Here is a 22,453-nt window from a genome sequence, read left to right on the forward strand (position 1 = left end):
CCTGTTTTGACACCTGTGCTAAGGCACAACTGGCAGGAAACTGCCACGTACATGGAGCCAAACCACCACGCACATGGAGCTAAAACGAATGCTCATCTTTATAGTTTTTTTACCAGCGTAGCAGTTTAAGCTCGAGGTTCGGCTACAAATCGTTCGCAGAAACTCTGCCGAGCTATGACGTCACTGCGTTGCATAGCAACCATTTGGCACAGCTGCGCCTGGCTTCGCGGAGCTTCGCACAGGTGTCGTGACGTCACCGTTCCGACTTCCGCATCGCTTCTATCCGCACGTGCGCCTTTACCAGAGCCTTTTTCCCCCCAGGAGCCACATTCTCTCGTTACTGCTGTTGCCACAGAACGCCTTGCCACCTTGCCACATTGCCCGTTATGAGTATCTTGGTCAACAGGAAGCGCCTCCTCGAGGCGTAACGCAAAGACGGCCACTGCCAGCCTGTCCTCGAACAGCTAGGCATCTCTAGTGCGCAAGCGTGTACCATCGGTGAATTTGATTCTTATGTACTCGCTGACGATGGCCTTCTGCTTCGATGGCCACAAGCTGACGAGGATGACGATAACACCCCCTTCTGCGTACTGATCACGATACGTCTCAGAACAGCCTTCATTAGTAACTTCCACGATTCTGCTTTGGCTAATCACAGTTCAGCCAGCAAGACTTATGGTACGGTATGTGAAGCTGCTCCTTGGCCAGGCATGCGGCATGACGTTTTACGATATGCACGCACTGTTTGATTTGTCAGCGAGTAAAACCACGTGGAGGTCGGCCATCGGGCTTGATGTAGCCAGTTCTTACCCCTGGCAAATCATCGCGTGTGACGTAATGCGCCTTTTCATCCGTACTCTATCCGCACAATAGGGGCTACCGCTACCTATTGGTGGTTGCTGACGAAGTTACGAAGTGGGTTGACTTATATCCTTTGCCTGCACCTACGTCATAGAACATTTGGCACTGTCTCCTTGAAGTCTTCTCGCGTTTTGGTTTTCCACCACAACTGATAACCGACAACGCCACCCTCTTCATGAGCAGCACATTCGCGAAGGCGTGTTCCGTCTTCGGAATCAAACATAAAAATACAATGCCATATCATGCACAGGCTAACATTACTGAACGCATGAACAGAAACCTGAGGTCAATGCTTATGGCACATACCACAGCTCATGGAATGGGATGCTAAGCTCTCAGAAAGAACACTCACGATGCACACCACGGTAAACAAATCCTCGGGTTTTACACCCGCATATCGGAACTTTGGCAGGGAAATTTCATTTCCGCTAACCCATACCTTGGTACCGTCACTTTCAGCCTATTCCGATAACCGCCATTTCAGCCTATTCCGATAACCGCCATAACCGCCGATAACCGCCACAACTGCTATCACTAATACTCGTGAGCAATTGCATAATACTCGGCTCGAGCAAACACGCCAATATAACTCACACAGCCGTGATATTGAGTAAGAACCAGGTGACATAGTGTTACGTCGAAAGAATCATTTGAGTAACCCGGCTAAAGGTTTTTCGGCGTCCTTAGCACCTCGCTGGGATGGTCGATTTGTTACTTAACGCAAGGTTGGTAATTTGTCTCGCCCCTTTAAACACACCCCAACCGGCACCTTAGTTGAACCAGTACATGTCTCGGAGATCAAACGCTATGTTTCGCCCCCCTCTTTAGGCCTCACGGTACTCTCGTGACCCCCTTTGCTGGCTCATTCAACAGTCAAGCTGCAAGATGTCAAGATCGACATATGAAGTTTCCTAATGGCATTGCCATGCTAGCAATTTCATGCAATGCGCTGCGCATATTCCTGATGTCCCGCTCTCACGCCAGCATATCCAGTGTCCACTGCTCCATAACCGGTGCGCCCCCTACTACCCCATCCCTCTCGCCGTTCATTGCGAGGCGGCCGCCGCACCGTCGCAACCTGGACAGCCCTTGGTCCTATGAACAGCTCCGCTGGTTAGGTCTTGCGGGTGCCTTGGGAGCGGCCGCCTCGGCCACTCATTGGGGAATCGCCAGAGCGGGTTCCCGAGCCGTTCCGGAACCTTCTCCTCACAGAGAGATATCTCTCCTAGCAGCCTCGAGTCTACACGCCAAAGGGAGCCCACATACTCTGCCCCTTATGCCGCGTTCCAGAAATATCCCGGCGCGCTCATCAAGCGGGATCTCCCCACCGGGCCATTCTCACCGCCGCTGCGCTTTGCAATCCTGGTTTTATGCAGCCGTTTCCAGGCCAAGTGGAGGCCGCTGTTGCTCTACTCCGGTCCCTACGCCCACACCTTCTTCGAGAGAAGGTGCCTGATACTCACCGTGATCATCCGCCCGGTGCGGCGGCACTTGCTCTACCTGAGCCACAAGCACCCATGGAGGACCTCCTCGACCTCGACATGGATCCGTGGTCCGCAGGAACGGCGGCCGCTGTGCCGCCATGATCACCAACTGAGAGTGGCTCATGCGCCCGTGCCACGCGCAGCCAGCCTGGGCCGGAGCCCGACGAGTGGTGATCAGGAAGCTGTTCAGCTTACATGGGTCTTGGGGCAGTAAAGGTTGTCTTTTGGATGGGTCTTGCACCCTGTGCTGTCTCTGAGAGCCTTCTCTGGCCAATCGCTCTGAAGCCCCTGCCCTGATCCCACAATATATGAACCCCTGTCTCACAGGCACTCTGAATTGCGATCGAGTTCGATCTGGATCGGATGCTTCTATGCGGGAACTTTCGATCACGATTTTTGCACAATCCGGATTTTGTAGATCGCGCTCTTATGCTGGACTCTGCACCGTCATACTGAGTGAGCTCAATCAAATCGGTCTGGATTGTTGGATAGAGCAGAAGCGATAATTTTTATTGTGATAAAAAAATTGATTGGGATCACTCTTCATCGCGATCGAAAGTGCCTGTGTTGCACTCGTATTAAAGTACGACCGAAAACAAGCGATCGCAACCTCCACTGACCTCCTCTCGCAACACAACTTGCTGAGTCAAGAGTCGCACAATCGGGTCAACATTCTTTTGGCAAATGGGCTACCTGATAATGAGCCTGCGCTAAAGCTCTGAATCATTTGCAGCTTGCTACTGCAGAAATTTAACCGATCACGTGTATTTCCAAACAGCAAGTGTGCGCTGCGAAACAAACACGAGAACGCATATTGTGCGTAGCACGCAAAAATCAGCCGCGCACAATGCGTCATTCGAAAAACATCAAGTAGAGCTGCAGCAATATTGTCGTTGTCATGAGAAAACTGTCATGACTGAGGTACAAGGGAAAACAACAACCCTCAGCAACATTCGAAGGACGGTAGAGATGCCTCCATGCGTTGTCTTTCATACAGTTTCCTACATGCTAGAGTTAATCTTGCTCAGGCGAGAGACGGACGACCCGACGTTCGAATGGAGGTAATGCGGCGAGCTCTATGGTTGGAAACTGCTTGGACCTTATTCGGACCGTTTTGCTGTTTTCTGTCAATGCAACGATTTCTCACGGCATATTGTTACCATGTATCGTGAACGCTCCACCAGGAAAATCAAATGAGCTTTATTGATCCTCGCAGTCGATGCAGCGCCTCTCCTGGACAACGCCATGCCGGATTGTCACTCATCTCAAGGAGGCAGCTTCCGCCAACGATAAAAAGCTGAAAAATATTCAAGTAGGATCTCCTCTTGGAGTTGCGCAAGTATGCATAAGAATTGTCCCACTAGCTCATCTTCACGCAGTCCGGTGTCATTAGCAAATGTTATGAAACGCGATCCGACCAGTCTAAACCGTTATCAGCTCTTACAGGTCATTATCAAACTTATCGGACTTGATACGACCCTTATCAACCCTTATCGGTGCCTTATTAACCGTATCAGAATTGATCCGCCCATTATAAGCTGTTATCGCCCTTTCGCACCATATCCATCTGCGTCGAACCATTATCAACCATGATCACACCCACAAACCACTCATCACTCCTTATGAGCCTTAGCAACTCATTGACTGCTTATCTGTTTGATGCACGACTTGAAGCGCATGCGCCTTCAGAGATCAATAAGGAGCTGTTTAAGCCACCATCAGTCCGTGTGTCGTAAACAAACCTCGCTGACCGATGAAGTCCAATGCGTTGCCTAGCAACCACCTCGCGGAGTGGCATGTGCTTCGCCTCCTCTCTGTGCCGTGCACATTTTGCCTTGACATGGGACGTTAAGGAGAGGGAAGGAGAGCACGCGCGCGGCGCGCGCTATGCTCGGGAGAGAAAAAGAGAAAATAAGAGCGAGAGAGAGAAATTGTAGCAGCACCAACGAGGCAACACGCAGAGGTGCAGCCGACGTCGTCCGCGTTTTCCTGTTTCCCTGCGTTCGCGCCGAACGCGCGCGGTGTCTATGACTGCAACAGGCACCTCTGGCGGCGGATCGGCAGGTTTCGACCAGCCACGCCCCAGCAAGTGTGGAGGCGAAACTTGGCCGTGACGTCACCGGGGACATAAAGCTCGGAGCCGCCGGGACGGCGGCAGAACTCTCGTTGACTCTGTGGCAGCACATGTAGCCTTGACACGGGACGACCAAAGAAAATCCGGACACCTGAAGAGGAAGCCGCTTATCTTGAAGCGCGTCGCGCGGCCAAGCGAGAATCTGTGCGTCGGCGGCGAGCCGATTGGGAATACCGTGCCTAGCAGCACTTAGCGTATCCTAGCAAACCTTAGCCAAGACTAGTAAAACCTGGAAGAAGCTAGGGCGATCACCAGTTCCGCTGTTTACTCCAGCCTTGCACCACTAGTGCAAGCTGCCCACATTTTTTTCTGTCGGTGAACGAAAGCCCCATTAAAAGGCGCATCCTGCGACCTCCGTAACAGATCGGGGATGTGGCGTGCTAGACAATTAATTTTTTGAAAATCGGAATTTTCCTGAAGTCTACAATGCTCCAAGACGGCTCTACATGTGGTCCTAGAGATGGCTTTTGTATTAACGTCACCAAATATTTCAACGAAATCTTCATAGAAACTGTTCTCGTATGGATGGATGGATGTAAAACTTTAATAAAAGTCCTGAGGTACGTGACTCAGCGCGCAGCGGGCCGCGTATGGAATTTTTTTGTACCACTGGTATTACACATTCATGAGGTTCAGATATCTGCAAGCGTGGGTATTTAGACCAGTTGGTAAGGCACTCGGCGTCTGAGCATGTGGTTGTAGGTTCAAAACTCACCTCCGCCTACTTTATTAAAGACGATAGTCTTTCTTGGGGAACTTAAACGCTGAAAATTTGGTACACAAGGAGAAGTTTATTGTCATCTCTACATTTTTTACAATTCACAGGTGTAACACCATTCATTTTTCTTGATATACTGGTATCTGTTTACATACTATTACACACAATTATACACTAGGCATTTGTAACATAAAATTTGATTAGTTGCGTACAGTTATACAATGTTTAGGCTATTATATTGTACTTTCGTTCAAACTTGCACAGTTATACAATGTTTAGTTTGACTCACAATACATTGGAAAATGCACTTGCAAATGGATCAGCCTTGTATTTTTATACAATGTTTAGGCTGCCCTTTTCAAGAATACCAATTTCTCACAAAATTGGTATTCTTGAAATGTTGTTGGGGTCACATAATTCCATTTTTTTTTCCTAAAGTTCAAAGATTTAAAGGCGTGTTAGTATGGAATAAGTGGGATTTCAACTGTGTTTTCTTTAACTATCCAAAATTTTGTATGCCATTTTTTAAGAAAATTGTCTATTCCATTTTTTTCTAGCTCTTCATTTAATATTTTGCACATCATGATTCTGGTGTTTTTTAATACCGGATACACCGCTTTTTGGGGCTTTTTCTTAATTTCAGCAAGCCCTCTTCTTTTCCACAAATTATACATTATTACTATGGTCAGTAATTTTTCAAAGAGGCTTTTCTTCTTCTCTTCTTTGGCTAGATTTGTTCTGAACTTGGTGTTGGCTATCTTCCAAACAACTTTTGCTGAAGGGCATTCTTTGAATGCATGCCTTTGCGATTCAGGTTGTTTGCAGTTAGGACATTCCTCTGATGGTGTGATCCCGAACCGTGCAAGTCTTATTTTTGTCGGGAGAACTCCCCACCGTCTTTTCCATTCAAAGTCTTTCACTTCCTTCGGTAATTGCGTGTGTTTCCAAAATTTCCACTTATGTGGTAGACTTTTTGGTACATCTTCCATCTTCAACTCCTTCAGAGCCATTGTAGCGCTTATTTCTGCGGTCTTTATGTCTGCTAGTGGGGTTTCTGGACAGAGTTCCTCGATCGCTTTTTTTGTGTTCACTGCTTCTTTGTAAAATTGTAGCGGGGTTTCGGCTCTCGGGCCTTTCCAGATCTCTGTTGTGACAAAACGATCAAGAGTACTAATCCAATATCTCAGTAAAGGTTTTCCAGGGAAGTTATTCTCGTGAATTAATGAGCTTACTGTTTTTGCTGCCAGAGTTCGTGCTGTTAGAGAAACGTTTGGTATCCCGAAGCCCCCTCGTGATGGGGGTATTCTAGTAACTGTTTTTGTAACTGGTGCTGGTTTCTTTCCCCAAAGGAAGCTCCCTATGAGGGTAGTCAGTCTGTTTGCAACCAGTCGAGGCATTTTTGCGATTCTTGCTACATAGAAGGCAGGAGAACATAGTTTTGTTTTCACTACTTCCGCCTTCTCTATTAGGCTTAAATCTTGATGGCGTGGGTTTTCGGCCACTTGGGCAGCTTTTTTTAGGGGTTCGTCCCAACTTTTTGGCGAAATGTCTCCTGGTTGAAACCACAATCCGAGAACTTTTGCAGCTTGCACAAATTGTACTTCACCAAGTGATTCTTCTCTGAAATCCCCAAATCGCAGTGCTTTGCTTTTTTTTATTAATTCTTGCTCCAGATATTATAGCATACTCTTCGAAGATTTGCAGAAATGTCTGGTAGCTGCATTCATCTTTAATAAATAAAGATATATCATCCGCAAAGGCTGAAATTTTTATTTCCCCCAATCCTGGCAATGGGAAACCTCTCATTCTTTTTTCTTGGTCGACTCTTCTCAGTAGCGGATCCAAAGTCAATACAAAGAGTCCTGGTGAGAGTGAACAACCTTGTCGCACCCCTCTCGTAACCGAGAAACAATCTGTGAGCGTGTTGTTAATTTGTATTTCACTTGTAATATCTTTATATACTAATTTGATGATGTCTATGAAGTCCTGAGGAAAACCGAATTGTTTCATAGTCTCATATATATAATGATGGTTCACTTTATCGTATGCTTTCTCTTGATCTATCGTAATGAAGGCACCTTTAATTTGTTTTTGTTTGACATAAGTGAATATATCGCGTGTTAAAGTCAAAGACGCGAATATCGATCTCCCTGGAACTGCTGCTGCTTGTAATTCTGATATAATCATTGGCAATACATCATTTAGTCTATTTGTTAAGATCTTTGCTGCTATTTTATAGTCTGTGTTTAGTAATGTGACGGGTCTCCACCCATTCACATCTAGTAGGTCATTGTTAGGTTTAGCTAGTAGAATAATTCTTCCATTTGCGAAAGAAGGAGGTTTCTTCTTTTGAATGATGAAATTGTTTATCATTTTTACTAGTCTTTGTCCGATTATGTCGAAAAAGGTAAGGTAGAATCCTGTCAAAATACCGTCTGGTCCTGGTGCTGTTTCTCGCGTCATTTTCTTGATTGTTTGAAATACTTCTTCTTTGGTGGCAGGGGCACACAGTTGATCGTGGTCTTCCCGTTGTACTTGTGGAAGGTTTTCAAATAATCTGGTTGCATTGCTATCTTGTATGGGGTTGATTCCTTGTAATACTTTTTGAAAGTGATCAAGGAATACTTCCTTAATAGATTCTTCATTTGTGGTGATTTCACCTTTGTCTGTCCGTATTGCTTCTATTCTTCTCTTTCCTTCGGTGTCTTTGTTTAGTTCATGAACTGGTTGACTTAAGTTCATTTGATCACATTGCTGTGATTCTGTGTGACGTTTTCCGTTTTGTCTTATCTCTCTCAAGTGATGTTTATATTTGGTACGTAAACACTCGAGGTATTCTTGTATGCAGCAAGTCTGTTCTCCTCCTCGTTCTATTATACGGATTCTACGTAATATTTCATTCAGGATCTTAGTGTTTCTTCTTTTCATGTTTTTCCCAGCTTCCATTAGGATTTTTTTCCATTCTTCTTTTAGATCATCCCAGTTTTCATTTGTGTCATTATTGTCTAAACTTTTCTTTAGTTTCAGTTTTATGTCTTCGCATGCTGTTTGGTCATGTAATATTGATGCATCCATACGCCACATTCTTGGGGTGTGGGTTGGTCCTTCTCTTCCTTTTAGTGTAAAAATAACCGCTTTATGGTCACTAAAAGTTTTCGTTTCTTCTGGGCCGCTCATAGTCTGTATTTCCTCCAGCTCTGTTAGAAGACAAGGAGACATATAAGCTCTGTCAAGTCTGCTTTCTGTTTTTCCGCATGAACGCGTGTATTCAATTGTGTTACTATGCAACCATAACCATGCATCTGACATATTGTAGTATGTTAACAATTTTTTCAATTCTCTCGCGTGGTAGTGTGATTTCCCCTGTCCTGGTCCGCGAATGTCTCGATTGCTATCCAGGACGCAGTTGAAATCTCCAACCACCACGCAAGGTGGTTTTTTAGGCATGTAATTCCATAAATTTTTAAAATACTCGTTAGTTGAACTCCTTGTTACAGGGGCATACACATTAATAAATCGCACTTTCCGGCCACCTAAGAATGTATCCACACATGTTATCCTGCCATCAGAGTCGTAGGTACAAAATGCCCCTTTTCGGTATCGGTTTGAGACGAAAATAACGCCTGTACCGCATGATATATTGCTCGTTAGTGAAAAGAAGCCTTCTACCCCATTGGTTTCCTTAAAAATGGCCACATCTTGTGGCGTGCGGAAGTTTGTTTCTTGTAAGAAAATAATATCAATTTCCTTTTCTCGGGCTAAACTAATCAATTGTTTCTGTTTCTCTGGATTTCGGAAACCTCTAACATTAAAAGACATGCAATGAAGTCTTTCAACTATCATTTGAAGTGAGAATTACATTTAATACAGTCATAATTATTGTACTCAAGAGTTGTAATTTTAACCTTAGAGATCTTAATTTTAGGGTAAAAGGCTTCTCTCACTGGTTTTCAACACTCTATATTTTTATCATTTGAATGATATGTTTAGAGTAAAGGGCTTCCACCCTTTGCTCCTGCTCGCGCATCTGTGACTTCCATGTCACTAGCCGACGAGTCAGGCGACGGTGAATGTTTTCTTTGTTTTTTTTTATTGCTTTTGATTGGTATCACCATCACTGCTGGTCGTTTCATCTTTTGGTCGCCGAAGCGTGTTTGGGCTACTGCGTTCTTTTGATGATTTTGCTCCTCTTCTTTCTCCTTTCCTTCTGGATCTTGAGCGGTGCCTTTGCTTTCCAGATGATTGAACCCCTTGGGGTGTGTCATTATTGGATGGTCCATCTTCACTCACCGCTGTGTTTCGTTTAGGATGAGTTTGATCAATGTTTCTCGGGTTATCTTTTGGGGGGGGGGGGGGGGGGCATCATCTGCCTTGCTTCACCGTTAGAAGTTTCACTGCTGGAAATCAATGCCGATTTTGTTGGTTTTTTTTTGTTGCTTGTCTGGGCAAAGTGACTCAGGCGTGACCTCTTCGTTTGTTTTTTTTCCAACTGCGTCTTCTGATACGCTGTTGTCTGTGTCACGGGAGGAGGTCTCAGGCATGTTTACTAAGGGACATTCCTTAGACACTGCTGTATCAGATGTGTCCGCATCCTCTGTGTAGGATGCAGACGACAGTTCGCTTGTACTGGATTCTTTTGTAGCCTTGTTTGATGCTTCTTCACTGCTATCTTCGTTCTGTACTGAGACCTCACCATCCCAGTAATTATGAGTTTTGATTGGTGATTTTGAAACACGGGGCTGAAGCACTTGCATTTTTGGTAGTGACGGCAATGGGGGAAAGTCTTTGTCTAATTGCGTGTTTCCCACTGGTGACTGTTCTGCAAGTGGTTGTTGCCATGCAGCACCAGCATACGATTTCGCGTATGTTTTTCCGCGAAAGCACGCCTTGGTACCATGGCACCACTGAAAATTTGTAGCACCACTGAAAATTTGGTCTGTCTGTCTGTCTGTCTGTCTGTCAGCCGATTCAGCCACCCGGCCAAAGTTGGACCACTTGCTTACAGCCCACACTACTTAAACTGGTACGGCTGTTCATACTTGTGAACGTTATCGATCACAAAGTAAATATTACGCATATCTGAGGCGCAACATCATGAGGTAAGTATTAGGAGGTGTGTTCCTTTAATAGAAAATGCATAGATACGTAACTCTAAAGACCCTAGTTTCTTAAGCTGCGCTGAAAATGCCATGCTATGTGCGCCGACGAACGACGAGCGCCCTCTGCCATGGAGGAAGGAAACCCTCTGCACAAGCTCATGTTTCCCTATGTATTGCCAGATGGCGTCCATGTCTCACGCAGCGCCTCCTCAATTTTATCAATGCCAGCCAGATGCGGCCGATTCAACATAAAGGAAGCGCTGTCTGAGGCAGGGCAAAACATAAATGGCCGCTTGATGAAATAATGCGGTAAAATGAAATCTGTTCAAACAAACCTCCATTGCATTTATCATGCCAGGACGGAAATGGTACAAGAACAGCATCACGGGTGGCCGCGGATCAGACCAGCACTCATGTAGTACGGCCGGCAGAAGACTATCGTCTTTCGACGACATTTCCAGCGAAGCACGCAGATACGCGGCAATTTTTTCCTTTCGATTTTATTTCCTTTTATACAATATTTCTTTGTAGCGATTCGTCTTACGTGACGGACGAGTGTCACTACCAAGTCGTCTGAGTGTCACTACCACCCATTATCACTACCACGCACTGTCACTATCACTACCACGAAGAGTGTCACTACCAAGTGCTACCAAGTCATCCCCAGCATTTTCCAGAATTATTGATTATTGATCGATTATCGATTTGCTATTGATTGGCTATCGATTGGCTATCGCAAGGTAAGGCCATGCATTTGGGCTACCCGCCGCGGTGGCTCAGTCAGGTAAGGCGTTGCGCTGCTGAAGGCGAGATCGCATGATCGAATCCCGGCCGCGGCGGCCGCCCTGCATCGATGTACGCGAAGTAGTGTGCGGGGAGCCGACCACGTTAGCGAAACGACCATGAGAGCACCAAGACGTAGGCGACTCTTTCATAACCTACATGACACGCGTGTCATAAGTCCTCAGGAGTCCCTATAGCTACACCTAAGACACCTAAGACACCTTAAAGCGAAAGCCTTAGTCATGCTCATGACTATGACTTCGACCAACAACCTTTAGCCTTAATTTTCCTTCACTTAGTACCACATCCGAATCCATTTCAGTAGTTTTGAGTTAAACTTTTTTCGCTGAGTCATTTTCGTTTTTTTCTCAGTCATGGTCATGACTATGATCTACCGTCAACCTTCCTTCACTTACTACCACATCCGAACCCATTCCATTGGTTTTTGAGTGTTAATCTTTTTTCGCTGAGTCATGGTCATGGCTATGACTTCTACTACAAACTTTAGTGTTTCCTTCAGTTGGTGCCCATGTCCAAACCCATTTCACTGGTTTTTGAGTATTAATCCTTTTTCACTGAGTCATTGTCATTTATGCTGAGTCATGCTCATGACTATGATTTCTAACATTTCCTTTAGTGTTTCCTTCACTTACTGCCCAAGTGCGAACGAATTCCAGCTGTTTTTGAATGTTAATCTGTTTTTCGCTGAGTCATTCTCATTTTTGCTGAGTCATGCTCATGACTATAACTTCTACCAGGATCATTTAGTGTAGTCCTTCACTTAGTACCCACGTCCGAACCCATTTCAGTGGTTTTTGAGTATTGATCTTTTTCACTGGTTCATTGTCATGACCTACATGACACGCATGTCATGCCATTTATGTCATGACGTATCACTTATGTTCCTCATACACTCCTAGCATACTATGCCAATTTTGGTACCTACCAAGTTAACGAAACGACCACTAGAGCACCAAGACGTAGGCGGCTGTTTCATTGCCTACATGACACGCATCTCATGGCATTCATGTCATGACATATGATTTGTGTTCGTCATATACTCTTGTCATAGTATGCCAATTTTTGTACATACCAAGTTAACGAAACGACTATGAGAGCACAAAGACGTAGGTGGCTAGATAGACAGATAGATACTGTCAAACTAGCAAATGTTCGCCAAGAAATGTATCGAATTTTAAAAAAGGAAAAACTCGGAGTACGCTTAAGCTTCGCCTTTAAGAGTGGAACGCGATATCGTTAATGGACGACGTTGACGCCGACACCGACACCGTATTTTCTGCGACATGAGCCTGATCAAAATTTAGAAAGGCTCGGTTTTCAATTTCCCCTCAATTCTGCCTAGAACCAATGTACAGCGAAACACCATCAGAATTAGAGGACGCTTAAGTAAAGAGTGGAACGCGATAGCATTGAAACATGCCTGGCTGCTTATCGGGATTTTTTCTCGTAAATTCAAATTACAATACGACGTTATCACGTCTGTAGGTTCAGGTTAAGTTGTACTTTACAACATTTCTGACAGATTTCACGTTGAGAAATTCCATTTTCGTTCTCTAACTCCTTGCGCCACGCAAAGGGCCCGCCCGGTCGATGTGGTTCGGAATGATGTGCTTCGACATGATTATTTCCACCAGATGCCGATGCTTACGCCGACACCGGATTTTCTGCTACACGGGGCTCTTAACGCTTTGGCGTTTAAATGCGGGGAAGTTTGCACTCTGACGTGCAAAGCTTAGGTACAACGAAAGTGTCAATCCTCAAGTCTTACTGGCTGCTACTGCTACGTATTAACGTGGTTTAACTTAACTACAGATGTAGGGAAGGTATTCTCGAGCGATCATTTTGGGAGGTACCTTCCCTTTCACGACATTTCGCGTGACTAGCGCTGGACGCGTCGGCCCCTACGAGCGACAGCTTTCCTGGCATGCCACAAACGCAGGTAGGCAAGCAGGCAGGAGCTGTGTCTGTGTCGGGCGAAGCAAGCGCGCACCTGCGCCGGCGGTTACTAGGCAACGCGAGGGGACGTCATCGCTATTGCTTCGGCGCATGCGCGGCTAGGAAACGGGGCGGGGTCGGCAGCAGGTCTGCGTGTTGCCTCGTTGGTGATGCTACAATTAGTTTCTCTATCTCGCTCTCATTTCCTCTTTCCCTACCTCGAGCATTGCGCGCGCCGCGCGCGTGCTCTCCTTCCCTCTCCTTAACGTCCCATGTCAAGGCAACATGTGCATGGCACGGAGAGGAGGCGAGACACACGCCGCTCCAAGAGGCGATTGCTAAGCAACGGAGTGACCTCATAGGTCGGCGAGGTTTTGCGACCGCAGGCGCCACTTTTTATGGTTAGCTAGAACAGCTTCGCTGTTGAAAGGTTCGTTACCATTCGGCATAAGTCAGAATACCGAAATCCTGCTCCTCAGTCCAGCAGGTGCTCTCGATGCCTTTGACGCAGAGTGCGGGCCTTGTCGCACGCTTTCTATAGCTTAAATTTCACGCTTATGATAGGGAGACACTAACACAAAACGAAGCTCCGCAGATAATTAGTTAACATGAACACACGCCGAAAATTGCAGAGCTAGCGCATTTATTAACGCTTTCGTTCAAGCTTCTGCTGCTGCTAGATCCGTTACGTGCACTCTTAGCGTTCACTATAGGCTGTTGCATTGGTGCCAGATGCTCATCAAATTCACTTTAGTAGATTGCTTTCCTATTATAATCAACATTAACCTCTGGAGACCTTGCCTATAGCGGTATAAATATTTGGTGTCCTGCGACGTTTGATATTTTCGTGAAAAATGAATTTCGCTCCAACCGAATGATCTGTTGAAATAAAAAAAGCCTGGAGCCCACTAATTAATGAACATTGGAGAGGTATAACGTCACTTTCTTCAAAGAATAACGTAATGAATGCATCGGCTCATGTAACATATTTTCAGTGGCAGATGTTATTGTCTTTTTATTGGACTTAGCATCATTGCCACCGCCTGTCGCTATCGTTATATATGTGTAAATACCCGTTAAGAAAGAGGAGACAGAAAAACGCCACGTTCGGTCTATCTCGGCACTCTTTCTGTCTGCCTTTTCTTTTTTTGTACCCGTTCTACCATGCTTTATACTTAAGTTATGGCGCTTTGTCCTAACTAGTGATGTCATTGGATTTGCCAAAATATTGGCGCCATGCCTTTAACGCAGACTCTTCAAATTGGTGTGACTACAAGTTTTTCCATAATAACTATTACCACTGCATCAAATGGTCAACGTATCAAGTAATTTCCGCGGTGCCGTAACTAACGCGTGGCCCCTCTTCAGGAGCGTTGCCAATTTTCCATAGCGACTCGGACTATGCAACAAAAGGATGTGAGATCCTAGGTTACACCGTGAACTTATTTGAGCTACCGAGACAACTAGAGCGCAACTACATCAAGTAGTACCGATAAAGCATCTATTACTAATATATGTAACTATACCCATTTTATTTACTGAGTCCCAGCAATTGCGTGTGCGCATCTCACACGAGAAAAAAGATTTGCTTAAACACTTTACTGAACATCTACAACAATACCTCCATCACGAGGCGGACATTTTGTGGCTATCCAGTTAAACGGCGATGTTGGGGAGTGATGGCATTACTAGGCTCGAAACATCCCTCACAACTAGCACATTTATACATTACATACCAGGATGAGCGCAGGCTGTTCCGGTCAAGTTCCACCGAGACGTTACATGACGAAAAACCCCAGTCTTCGGAATAGCTCGAACTCGCGCTAGTCGTAGCCTGAATGGACCTTCACACATGTTTACCCCTTAATTTCCTCTCTGTGGCGATTATATTACTGCACTTAGCATCTAATGACTAATGATATCCATTACTATCGACATCCTCATTCCTTCCGCCCATCCCCTCAGCAGATGAGAGCCCAACATCTCTACACAACTGGAAGTTGTAATGAACTTCACTGGCCTGGCATCAAGCAATGCCGCGTGCGACGTCCTAGACTGATGATATGGATTAATCTACCTTTATTCTTGTCCTGTCTTTGCCTCTCTTAGTTATACAAATGAATCTGGGAATGGTTCACTCACTCTGGTGTTGCTCGCTCCAAGTGCACAACAAACGCACGATGAGAAATAGCACCACGAGCCCTAAAACGCACACGAGCTTTTTAAGCTTCCCAACGGTCGCATCACTTCGAAGCAGCATACTTTCGAGAAGGTGCAACACGTCAGAAACACCAAGCCAGTGCACAAACTTCCTCCCGAAACTTCTCGTGTATGACCAGATAGTTGATAAGGCTGGCTGCGTTTCGCCAGCGGAGAAACACTTTTGATGCTAGTCCTCATACTGCGATGCTTAGGCCAGTAATCCACGTATGGCGCAGGTAGAGCTGGAATGTTGGCTCAGCGGGAAGTTACCTGCGCTAACAGTGGTATTGACGTAGTTACACTCTATAACGTTCCTGTGCGCTATGGAGAGAGTTTAACATTTCAAATCAAACGCCATTTGCCCTTCTCCTCGCGGGCGCCGTGCTCCCAGCCTGAGAGCCGACATCAATCATGCAATTGCCGTGTGCCTAATTACAAATGCATCTTAATTTGAAGATCATGCTTGACTTGATCTAAATGACGCCTGACATGTACGTGCATGCCCAAGACGTCCATTGCCTTTTGTCACGGCTGTCACCCGTTCGCCGTCAGCGCGAAGTCGATCGACGGGGTGTACAAGCTGGTTCGTCGTTCCCTACTCAAGCGAACACAGTGAAAGAGTCAGAGTCGGGGGTAAACAAAAAACAAGATATTTATCGGCTGATAAATATGCACAAATTAATAAAATAAAATAAAAAAGACACAACACAAACTACCACACCTGAACTTAATGTAGCTCAATGATGACGACAAAGAAATATGACGTGCAATTAACACTGCATATACATATGAAATAGTGTGAGGATCAAATACATAAGAATGCGCTTAACAGTAATTGACTTAAACAAAGTTCAAAATAAAACAAATGATGTCATACGCGTGGCCGGGCAGCAGCAGCAAGTCCATAAACCGTGAAGTCGGCCCGCAGAGCTTTCACGAAGAATGCCGGCGGGCCGATCTTGTCGAGGTAGATGCGATTGCTGGGCTGGGTTTCCCGGGAGTCCAGATCTGACGACTTCCCTCAAGCAGGTTGAGCTAACTTGAGGCGAACTACCGTGAGCTTCGTTGCAGACGCAGGTTTGACGTCTCGTACGTCAACTAGTTACTTGGGAGTTCCGACGCGGCTAGGCGGCCCAGGCGATACTAGATGGCACTAGCTCCTTGACTGCTTCTCAGCAGATTGCAGGCTCAGCTTCTAGACTAATTAGCAGGGCCCAAAAACTGCACTTAAATAGCCTCTCCTTTCCCTAGTTCCCTATGTAGGGGAACTGCAGGTATGCAGAACTCACCTAATTATTTCATGACTCCTCCCAAAAGTCTTGGTCGCGGCCTTTCACCATACGGACGCACACGCACAAACCTGGGTCCGTTAATCGGCGTGTCGCTTTCTCGAAACTAGAGGCCGCCCCGTGGGGCCACGGCGTTTTTGACGCCTGTTAATCGGCGTGTCGCTTTCTCGAGATTATATGCCGCACCGTGACGACACGACGTTGCTGACGCCCGTTATTCGGCGTGTCGCTTTCTCGAAACTATATGCCGCACCGTGAGGACACGACATTTTTCGCGGCCGTTAATCGGCGTGTCGATGACTCGAGAAACTATGCCGCTCCGTGACACCGTTCTTTAGGCGCGTTAACTACAGGCGCCATTCAGATCGTCAAGCATGGGCTTCAGATTAAGATGCATTTTTGAATGCACAGGTAAATGTCGTGCTTAAATCCCTCACGTGACCAGCTCCTAGGTGCCTAGGGATAGAATCGTTTGGTGGCTTTTGAGAAGGCGCGATGGTGGCGCCAAGTGCCGCTGTGGCGCGTTAGATATCTGGCCCTCGCCGACCTGACGTTGTTCAACGCTGGGCCGCTATCTTGTACGCGTTGGAAAAATCCACTCTCGGTTTCGTCTCACGCGATTGTCCAGGCCGCGCCGATATCGCGGCCCAGGCCAATCTAGGCCAATCGCGTGAGGCGAAACCGTACGTCGGCTATTCGAACGCGTATACGATAGCGGCCGAGGTTGTGTAATGTCTGAGCAGTGGGTTCTGTGTTTTTTGGAGGAAAGCCGTGTAGTGGTGGTGGTGTGGCTTCGCGGCTTTTGATCTCGGTGAACACTGGTGGGGTGACACCCGTATTTCTGAAGAAGTCGGCGGTGCTGACGATCAAAATCTTCAAGTGGTATAGCGCCTCGGCAACGGAGTACCGAGCCAGAGCTGCGGCGTTGCTGTGTCCGCCATTTACGTTACTATGTGCATTTGCTTGGCGAAGCTCGAGGGACGTGCTGGATCCTTTTTACGTAACTTTGTGCATTAGCCTGAGGGTATTCGAGGGATGCGCTGAATACTACAAGTCACGTAACGGTGACTGCGTGGACTGCGCGCCGTTCAACGCGAAATGTGTGGTTTTTGTACTGCTTCTTGGAATGAGTGATGCAGCCATGCAGCATTCTTTCAAAGATCCCTGGGAATCTGCTCTCGTGGAGGAGCAGAGTTGCTTCGGGGTCCAGCTGCGCGTTCAGGCACGTGTACCTGTTTTGTTCTGATTGACGGCTGTCACGGGATTGTGCTGTGTTCTTGACCTAGTATGAAGTTTACTATACTAACACATAGTTGCTCACGTTCTTCTGTGCTAGATGTTATTTGCATGATGATCGAGTTGAAAATGAGACCTATGTGTTATTTGCTTTTGTGTGTTCTAAATTACTTTGTATTATGGAAGTTCTCACAGTCTTATTACTAAGGAAGTACGAACATAAATATACAGATATTTCGTTGTTTGTTTCAAATTTTGACTTGCACATAAAACGGGTTCCCTTTACGACTGAGAAGTGGGCTACGTGGCCTGTGCGACTCTTATACATTTTTTTTTTTTTTTTGCAGCGGTCGTCCGTTTCGTAGGCTGATGCGTGGTGCACGCTTATTTCTGTACTGTTGTGATCACAGACAAATAAACCATTTATTGCGCTTATTCACTCAGTGTAAATGTACTGCAGCTTCGTTGAAGTACATTTGTGTTACGTGGTGAAGCCTGCGAATGCATTGAAGAATACTAAAAGCGGGAAGGGGCCGCTTTCACCCGGCATAGTATGTACACTTATTAGGCGACCCTGTGTGCGTAATGTGACAGAAAACGGCGGGTGCGCGATTGTATATTTAAAGAACACTAAATATGTCCAGTGACAGTGGCCTGTTTCCACTTTCAGTATGCTTCACCGAAGTACATTGCTTAGGCTTTACCGCACAACATTGGTCTAATGCGGGGAAGCTAATTTTAGGGAACTGAAATATGCAACATTCCTTTAACCCATGCGAACTCCGGTAACTTGTTACACCGCAATACAGGGGTGTGATGTGGTGAAGTGAATTGATAGTGGGTGAGCGGGGGGGGGGGGGGGGGATGCTAAGATTGGAAACCGCACCTGTGGCACTTAGGGTTACACTATGCTTATTATTTCCAATTGTAATATAATTTGCAACTGCATCTGCACTCGTGGTAAGCTTTACTACATGGCAATTCGTTGTAGTAATATGTTTCACCGCGTTAGAAAATTTGTATCACGGTGAAGCTTACAAAAGCACATTGGCCATTAGGGAACACATTGTCACCTTTAATGCAGGAGCACGATGCCAAATCATGCCTATGCTTCTGGCTTGACTACACATGCTGTTAAGGAATTCATTCGTTGTTGATAAGTTGACAGGTACTCTAAGTGTTTCGTTGCGTTCGTGCAAAGAATACAATCGAGCCAAAATACTAGTCAACAAAGAACAAGGTTACTTTATTTGCACCGTTATTTATACGTTTTAGGTGGAGAGGGAACACGTTCAAGACAGATTTCCCGCGGGCGTGTTTGCTGTTTGCAACGTTAGCGGGCATGCGCCATAGCGCTGAGTGGGAAGCCTGTTAGCACGAGGCGCTTGTCATTATCAAGCACGATACATTAAGGGAGGGGTGAAATCGATATGGTAGTGCAATATTTATCAAGGGGAGAAGAGGTTACCAAGATGGTTGCCGCACAGCTTCTTTTTCTAGGCATCTTCTCTTCTAGAAACTTCCATTGCCGCGTTTCGAGCCTCTTTTCGCCAGCACATAGTTCATATAAAGTGCTGACACTGATTGAACTTGGGAACATCAACTATGCTCTGTGCAGTAAGCTGTGCACCGAAATTCATGCCTCTCTATAGTTAAAAAACATAGCACGACCCAACAAAACAAAAGAAAGATGTGGGATGCAGCATTACTAAGTGTTTAATGGTGCTTTATACATTCCCTTGTGTTTTCTGTTTTTGGGCTTACTTTTTATTATGCATGCTGCTGAGTAACCGCAGGAGTGCCAAACTTGAGCTTGTTCATATCAGGTCTCATGGACGTTACTAACAGAAAAGCGGGTAAAACGAGCAAGGACTTGGGGGCATCCAGTGACCTTGCTTGTCGTCTCATCGTGTCACTCCATGAAATTACCATGACTGCTTCTTCAGACTAAGTAGGAAGGGAGGTTTGTTACAATCGCATCTGAATTGTATTGCCATCAAACCAACAGTGTTATCAATGACCACATTTGGACGGCAGAACGCTTGCACCAAGCAAAGGCTAAGAAGGAAGCATTCAGGATGTGCGAAGAAGTGGGCCTTGTGAACTTGGCAGCATCACTGCAAGGCCTTTGCTTTACTGCCCTCTTTATGGATGCACAATGAACCTCCCCCCCCCCCCCCCCCCCCCCCTTGAGGGTCTGTTTCAGACTTTGCAACCAGGCAACGATGTCAGGTTGCTGGGTGTTTAATAGGAGAGAGGCTTGTCTTTGCCCACTGTCAACTATCAAATCCTTCTCCAAAGCTCCTGTAAAGTGCGCTGTTTTTGGACGCCATGTGCTTTATATGCGTGCAGGCATTTAGAGCTCAAGAAGGCGTCTACTACCTCTTTTCTCAAGCTGGTCCTCGCTGATGTCACCCAAGATGGCATCCCGGAGTATTGCAGTGCACACTTACAAAACACTGTTTATACCAGTAAGACCAGATAATGGAGCTCCTGTTATTTTCTGTCCCGTCCATCCTCGTCAGTTACAATGAGTAGTTCTTTGTCCAAATAGAAGGCACACGTATATTGTCGTGCATATCCTGCGTACCATGACCTGTTAGCGTGTTGTGACATAGACCTGCCTCAGAACCTTAGCACGGCGTCTATGTGTCAGTACCTTTTAATGTGTTCATGACTTCCTGCTCTCGTTACACACTTCGCTCAATGAAGCCAGCAACAGGGTGAACGAGATGTTCAACAGGCTTCCCACTAGTATCCCCAGCCTCCCTTTCATCAGAGCACTGCTCTCAGATATCTACGTTTTCTTGACCTCACGCTGCACTACAACCATGGCCACACCTGCAGAACCTATCGCCTGCCATCCAAAAAGTGTTATACATCATGTTGATCCAAACTCATGACATGTGCTATAAGGCCTTGAGGAACACCCTCGTTTATTTATGCCGTCATCATAGTGCATGAAGCTTCGCACCATAAGTGCAACGATTAAGATCTCCTGGTTTTCCACTTATTCCTGTCCTGCTTACTGAAAGCCATCCTGAGCGAACTTCAGAAACAAAAGACTGCTGCGTGACAAGAAATAGATACAGCAAAGGTCGCTATAACCACCCGTGTCATTCAAAATGAAGAATGTCGCTGAGTGTACAGATGGTTTACTTCGCATCCTGCAAACTTGGTTCTCCCTTTGCAAGTGAGTAAACTCAATTTGCCCCGTACAAAGTCAAAGTTTTGTACGAGATTCCGACATCCCGCGGAGGCTACTACACTGGGCAAACAGGCCACTGTAAAAACTACTGCGCGTACAAACATGCTAATAACATGAATATGAAAACGGGTAGAAATTTGGCCATTCATTGGGCCCAACCACAGGTGCTAACCAATCTCCCACCAGACGTTGTTGTTCACAGGAACTGGATTCCTGGAACTCTACAGATGAGGATAAGAACAATGATGCTTGAAAGCAGTGTCTTTAGAGTTCAAATATATTAAAGCGAATCTTTTTTTGTCTCACTGATTCGTCCGTGAGCGCCTAAAATGCACTGCATGAAAGCCAACTAACACAATAGAACTACTTGCGCATCTGCGCGCACACTAGTACAACGGCGTACGACATACGTATCGTAGAACCCTACAATTTGCATTCGTAGTTGTACCCATAAGTACATTGGTAACTGCAACGCCACGCTACCCAGACGAACTGTACATATGTGCATTGCATTACGCGCGTCATGTAATACATTCCCGGCCGTCACCATGTGTAGGCCACGGGTGCAGCGCACGGCAGAAGAGGCTGCCGTACGTGAACTGAGCAGCCGGCTCCTAGAAAACACGTCCGTCGGGGTTGGCTCTCGAGCAGCGAAGAAGAGCGCGGTCTTATTTTTTCTTTTGGTCTCTACCCACTCTTGCCCTCGACCCACTACCTACAACATGTGGCATTAAAACCCTTGAGTACTTCTGAAGGCTCGTGACAATATGTTCAAGAAGTATATGAAGCATAGTCTGACAAGGCACTATGCGCCATCTCTATAAGCGACCTCGCTTACTACAGCGTATTTTCTGTGCTTCCCAACGCTATACGGTGATAGTAATAGTGCCAGCATTGGCATTACAACTAGCGCGATCTTCCATATTATAGTTATAGTAGTGTAGTGCAGTATATAATGTAGTATTACTATAGTGATTAGCGAACGTTAACCATAATGTGGTTATGCGCGTGACGCTGAGTGAAACATTTTTCTAATTTTTCTACTCCAAAAAGGGAGTGCTGGCCTTCCACAAGGGCGGGCATCACACACGGAAATACGGTATATCGACACGTGCACTTATTCACAATTTTTCTGCCGACTGCATTTCACCCGCTAACAACAGCCCACGGTTCACTGGTGCAACTGTCCGAATATAAGGGCAGATACAGAACACATTCTGTACTCATGTAACACTGCCATTACCTCTCCTTATTTCTCTTACCCTCCCCCTTCTTCCTGGAGTGCTTGGCTTCACTCGGGCTCGGCGGATCAACAACGGGCCTTAGCAGAGCAAACACTCTTCTTTACTGAGCCTTAGTGCTGGCCTTAAATAAAGCTTTTTTCCTTCTCCTCCTATTCTGACCAAAAATATACACCGCCGATGACGATACTCCCTAATGCGGATTTTGTGCGCAGATGTTTACACTCTAAACATTTTTACAC

At 46.0% G+C, this 22,453-nt stretch overlaps 2 protein-coding genes across 2 annotated transcripts in view; both read right to left on the minus strand.

Annotated features, from left to right (window-relative positions):
• LOC125943146 (lactosylceramide 4-alpha-galactosyltransferase-like) overlaps positions 1 to 2,545 on the minus strand; it is a 28,505-nt gene extending 25,960 nt beyond the window's left edge. Inside the window, exon 1 of the mRNA XM_049661587.1 lies at positions 2,325 to 2,545. Coding sequence (XP_049517544.1) covers positions 2,325 to 2,469 — 145 coding nt within the window. The 5' untranslated portion in view covers positions 2,470 to 2,545. The remainder of the gene's footprint in view (positions 1 to 2,324) is intronic.
• The window catches only part of LOC125943522 (uncharacterized), a 1,494,167-nt gene extending 1,478,684 nt beyond the window's left edge, over positions 1 to 15,483 (minus strand). Inside the window, exon 1 of the mRNA XM_049662881.1 lies at positions 15,178 to 15,483. Coding sequence (XP_049518838.1) covers positions 15,178 to 15,295 — 118 coding nt within the window. The 5' untranslated portion in view covers positions 15,296 to 15,483. The remainder of the gene's footprint in view (positions 1 to 15,177) is intronic.
• Positions 15,484 to 22,453: the final 6,970 nt, after the last annotated feature.

This window comes from Dermacentor silvarum, chromosome 2 (genome assembly GCF_013339745.2).
Source record: "Dermacentor silvarum isolate Dsil-2018 chromosome 2, BIME_Dsil_1.4, whole genome shotgun sequence".
NCBI classification, from domain to species: Eukaryota; Metazoa; Arthropoda; class Arachnida; order Ixodida; family Ixodidae; genus Dermacentor; species Dermacentor silvarum.